The following is a 5,710-nucleotide window of genomic DNA, read 5'->3' on the forward strand; positions in this document are numbered from 1 at the left end:
TCACCCTTTATTTCTAGCCCCTCCTAACTCGTGTATCTGGCAGTCTGATCCGTGTTAGAGATTCAGCTCTAACAGGGGCTCTCCAAGGGGAAGGGGAGCAAGATGCCTGCGTACAACTCGAGACTGTTGTCATCAGGCCAGGTGCAGCCAACAAGCATAACAAATGTTTAGTGCTATGAACCGTGATCTACCCTGAGAGAACTTCACTCCTGCTGCAGCGCTGGTACATGTGGCCTTCAGAGATTTTCTTCATATGCAGACTGCAGGAGGAGGGTTATGGGTCTAGCTAGCCCTAACCATATCACAAGGGTGGAAGTGGCCAGAAATTTCTAGCCTAACCACAAAAATAGAGAAAATAAGGCACAATTCTGGTTTTGTTTTGGTTTTTTTTTTAATTTTCCTACAGATTGCCACTAACTCCCTCAGTTTAATATTTTTCAGTCTGCAAAATAATATTTATGTAAGCATGCTGTGATAAATAATCATGCACAGTGCAAGAAAAATGAAAAACCTGCCTATTTTAAAGCACATTTGCACTTCAAGCTTATGTGCTGACATGAGATGCGGTCTGTGTGCCACAAAAATGACTGTAGTGCCAGCCCGTTCCCCATCCCCAGTTTGTTGGGCTGGACACTGCAATGAACGATGAAATGCACATGTTAGGAGACACGTGGTCCAAAGTTACGCTGAAGTTATTTTCTTAGTGTGACTCCTTTATTTCTAGATTAGGGAGGAGAAAATTCAAAGCCATTCTCTTGCAATCGGGAGCAGAAGATTTTACACACCATGTCCTATCATTGCTTCTTTAGTTCCCAAAGCTCAGGCAGCTAAATTTGCAGAGAATGGGAGACATGGCAAGGAATTTTTTTTTTTTTATTGTTAAACATTCAGACTAAAAGCCTCTCTACTTTGGTAACTTTTTGTGTTAAACATTTCATTTGTGAAATGGAGCAGCCAAGAGCCTGTCAAGTTGCTCACTGGAGGATGGCAACAGGATAAGGACCACTGGCAGGCTCAGAGCTCACTGCAGGAGTTCTGGTGAATGCCTCTGCTATGGTTTGAGTGATTACTGCGTCCCCTGAGGTGCTCCTTCCCCTCAGGGCATCCTGGAGAAGGGGCCACGGGTGCCGTCTGCTCCAGTGCTCTGCCTTAGCTCACCTGCAGGCTTTCACAGCCCCTGGAGCCTGCACTGCTGTGGCTGGGAGGTTGGCATGCAATCCAGCCCCTGCTGGAGGGCGTGAAGCCTTGTGGAAGGCCCTCAACAGTCAGCTGAGACCGGATTCACCTCTGTGTACTGCCTGTTTGCTGCATGGATGTGGTGATCACATCCTTTTGTTTGTAACATCACTGAAGAAAATATATTCATGACTGATGCCCTGCGATGCAGCGTGGTCCTCTTTTTCCCCACTAGGAAGGAGCACGAGGAGCGAGCTGTTGGTGCCACGTACTGCGAAAAGATAGACCACCTGCTCCAGCAGGCTGACTTTGTGATGGTGGTGGTGAGCCTGACACCTCAGACACACAAGCTGATTGGGAAAAGAGAGCTGGAGCTGATGAAACCCACAGCTACTCTCATTAACATCAGCCGAGGTACATCCAGAACCGTTGGCTGGCCTGACAAGAAGGCATGGGCCAGCTGCTGTTGTGTGACACGCAGCACCAGGCTGCATCCACCACACAGCTGGGCGTGCACAGAGGACAGACCAGGCAGAGTCTGTTCTCTTTTCACTCTCAGATCATTACCTGCAGATGGCACTCAGGGACACTCTTATTCCAAACCAGGTGCCGTAGTTGACCAAGAGGCGCTGGTGACAGCTCTGCAGACTGGCGTAATCAGGGCCGCAGCGCTGGATGTCACGTCCCCGGAACCACTGCCCAGGTTGCTATCTCTGCTGCTTTCTCAGCAAGGATGGGTGAGGCCGCCCTGCAGCAGGCAGGGACCTGGTGGGGGCAGCCTCACCCACCTCTGGGGTGGAAGGTTGTGTAGAAGTTGCCTGAACACAAATGGGATGCAGCGCAGGTCTGGTGACAGCCCGAAGGGAAGCCTGGGCACCAGGAAACAGCAGGAGGGGACTTGCGACCTAAACCTCTTCCACCAAATCACCACGGGCAGCCGCAGCAGTGCTTCATTTACAGATTGCTTTATCGCCTTTGAAGGTGCAGCTTGCCACAAATGGGTGGAAGCTGCCTGAGTCATCCCTCCTTAGACCTGCTGCACTGCCCAGAGGTTTCCCTCCCCACGGTCCTGTTTCCCCAGTACAAAGCTGGAACACTGCCGATCTCTTGGGTCCAGAGACTACTTGGCTTCTGTGAAAGGACAGCTCTACCTGGTGTCTTCTGAATGGTGCCTCATGGACTTAACTGTGCCTTTTGGGTTGGGGGGAGTTTGGTCTTCTTGTGTCCATGTGCCAGGACCCCACTGTCCATTATCTGAGTCCAATAACTACAGCTCAGGCCATGATGTAGAGTCAATGTGCCAGGGGGCTCAGTCCTCTCTTTGGACAAAATGTTGCCCAATGGCAAAAGTCTGTTTGTGGACAAAAGAGCACAGCAGTAATTTTTAACATGTTCTTTTAACGTCCAAAATGACTTGAACACAAGTGATCAGGTTCTGTGGGTATAAGTGGGACTTTTAACGTTCTGTTAAATGAACTGTACATTTGAATACAGTGCAGAAGCCAAGGGACTCCTCTTTAGCTGGATGAACACCACGGGGTAACTTGACTATCCCTTTTTTCCTTTCTTCCAGAGATCACGCATTGTTAAAATTAAAGAACGTCATTATAACGCCTCACCTCGGCATTAAAACAGACAAGGCCACCTACCTGATAACAGAGGAAGCAGTTGAAAACATTCTAGCAGCCCTTAATGGACTCCCCATGCCCAGTGAAGTGCTCCCTAGCTGATACGCAGAAGGATGTCACAGCTCCCTTTCCCCCCATCACCTTTAAAGGATTTTATTCTTATGTTTTCCTCATTAAGAGAAATCTATTCCCAGTGGGCAGGGAAAGCTCAGAATCGGTCTCACATGTCATTAAAAACCAGCTTTTACATTTTAGTTTCCTTGCAAATTGAAGGAATTGTCACTTTTCCCCTCCAACTGTAGGTAGATCCATGCAGGCTTTAAGTGGCTCTGGGAGAACGACGACTCCAGCTTGCCAATGCGCTTGTTGCCAGGCTCCCCAGGCCTAAAGAAAATACCATTTTACATTAGGAGTTCACTTTGTTTCCGTTGTGTTAGCTATCGGAACCAACAACGTAAGCTACTGCCCAGAAATAGTGACACTCCGTACGGAAGTCTCCGTTCAGACTAGCTCCTGAGGCACACAGTGCTGAGGGAACGGTCAGTTTTCAGAGACAGACTCAGATCCCTTAGTTAAAGCAGGCTGGCTTTTAGAAGACAGTTTGATGAATTAGCACTACGGAAAACGAGTCTTCAAGACAAGCGCGCTACTATGTTTGTGATACCACGTTTCTGTGCAGTCTACCTCCAGGTTTTCAACTTGGAGCAAAAGCGTGGAAGAACACTTGGAGCCCTCTCAGCCTCCAGCACCATCCTGTAAGTTCACGGGAGTGCACAAGTCTATAAAAGCACACGCAGCATTAAAATCTAAGTCTGTGCGTTTTCCTTTGTCTCACCGCTTCTGGACAGCCACAAGAACAACTGTTTTTGAAACAAGATGTAACAGGGAGCTTCACTCCTGTAAAGAGAAGAAAGTCCTTTGACACATCATTTTTGTTACTGCGGTTATTATGCAGGAAAAAATCAAAATCCTGTGGCTTTTCTCCACTCGAAATAATGCCAATATTACAATTAACCCTTCAAATTCCACAGGAAAAGGATCTCTTTAATAGAAGCATGTGCATCCACCTCACTAAAGCTTTGCAGGAAACAGGTTGCTGTCCTCTTGGTTGTGTTTATGTACTTGCAGTTGTCTTAATAAAAGTCCAAAAGACAAATAAACCAATATGCAACTGCAAGTGGCAGTGCTGTGCCCTTATTATGTGGTATGGCTTTATGAAAGGTATGATGATTGAATACATCGGTCGAATTCATGGCACAAGTCCATGGCATTCATTCAGAGCAGCTCAGGTTTGGCCTCTAGTCTCATACGTCTTTACAGAGCCATTTCCACATCCTTTTCCTTGCAGAAGGTTGTCACTGGTGCTTGCCAAAAGACACCTTCCCGCACCAGTTTAACATAACGATGATGCTACCAACTCTTGCAGCAGGGAAATGAGACACTGCAGCTTTAGGAGCAGTGAGTTGGCTGGCAGGAATCTCAAGACTGTCCCCTGTTCTCAGAGGTACAGGTGCCCAATATGCTTTTCATTGTCACCTGTATGACCTTGACAAAAAAAAAAAAAGTCTCTTATTTCAAAATAGCGATCAATATAAATGGCTTCCTGACCTCTTCTCTCACGTATGTTGCTAAGCAGGTACATCTACAGAGATATCTCAGCTCCGAATGGTAACCTGAAATTTAATTGTTCAGGTTACACAAAAAAGCCTTGAGGCTGTCTGATTCTCTCCACTTCTAACCGCATGACACACCCATTTTCTCGACATCTGATATGTATAGACTGGATTTTTGCTTATAAAAGAGCAATGTTCCTTAACTATTTTTTTTGACTCCTCTGACTAATTGCTGCTCCTTTTTGTTCATTCAAATTTGTTGATTTGATAATCAAAGGGAAAAACACTGGTGCTGTTTTTTTTACCTTCACTACCAACCTGGTAGACCTTCCTCAGTCCGGAGTGAGAAGGTCTTGTGTCTTTGAGAGGGGCTTTATATCTGCCCTTTGGTCTCAGGTATTGCAGCTGAGCAGCAAGTTAAAAGATCAACCATTACGTCTTAACCAGCAAACCTGGAAGAGTTAATGTGAAACGGAATGTGTGTTTGAGGGCTTCTTGCTTTTTTCAAGAAGAAAGTTTGAGTAGACTTCACTAAGAATTCAGTTAATATGCTGTAACTCCATTTTGCTAGTTAATGAATTTTTTCTTCAAACTGTCTTAACTTGAAATCCATGTGAGCAAGTGATACTGAAAAATCATCACCAGGATAGCAAGGACAGTTGGTGGGTTTGTGTAACAACTACAGCATTTACCTGAGCTTTTCATTAGTTGTTTTATAGAGGATTTGGTGTTAAACTTGACCGCCTTCCTGTTCAGCGCACCAAAATGTGTTTGGTGGAACTGAAGAAGACATGATGTTGTAACCTGTTCTTCTGCAAAGCACTGCAGCGATCAGAGAGACACAGCCGGGCACAACTGCTGGGGCAGGAGGGCAGTGACCGCTGTGGGTGGCAGCGGCCGTCGGGGCTCCTGAGCGGCTCTCTCCGAGGCAGCCAGGATCCTCTGCAGTGTCTGCACAGCAAGGGGGGGGGGGGTCCCTCCAGCCCAGGTGTAGGGATTCACAGCCCAAGTAACCTGGTCAGGAAAACGTTCTCGCGTTTCTGGGCTGGGGCAGGCACAGGGCTGTGTGTACCCACGGTGACAGATGGCAGCGGCGGAGCTCCTCAGCCTGCTGCTGTTGCTTAGTCCCCGGTGAGAGGTTTCGAGGTCATTCTTACACTCATGTAGGTTGGAAAAGACCTTCAGGTGAGCGGTGAGATCTGTCTGCCGGTCACAGGCAACTCGTGGTGCTACGTTAACTCATGTGCAGACAGCCTGCGAGCGAGCCCAGCCCACAGCTGGTGTCCGGGGGCA

General features: G+C 47.4%; 1 protein-coding gene across 1 annotated transcript in view; it reads left to right on the forward strand.

Annotated features, from left to right (window-relative positions):
• LOC104489126 (glyoxylate reductase/hydroxypyruvate reductase-like) overlaps positions 1 to 2,906 on the forward strand; it is a 5,884-nt gene extending 2,978 nt beyond the window's left edge. The window contains exons 3-5 of the mRNA XM_010131243.1: positions 1,412 to 1,590; positions 1,783 to 1,879; positions 2,750 to 2,906. Coding sequence (XP_010129545.1) covers positions 1,412 to 1,590; positions 1,783 to 1,879; positions 2,750 to 2,906 — 433 coding nt within the window. The remainder of the gene's footprint in view (positions 1 to 1,411; positions 1,591 to 1,782; positions 1,880 to 2,749) is intronic.
• Positions 2,907 to 5,710: the final 2,804 nt, after the last annotated feature.

This window comes from Buceros rhinoceros, unplaced genomic scaffold (genome assembly GCF_000710305.1).
Source record: "Buceros rhinoceros silvestris isolate BGI_N320 unplaced genomic scaffold, ASM71030v1 scaffold29592, whole genome shotgun sequence".
NCBI lineage: Eukaryota > Metazoa > Chordata > Aves > Bucerotiformes > Bucerotidae > Buceros > Buceros rhinoceros.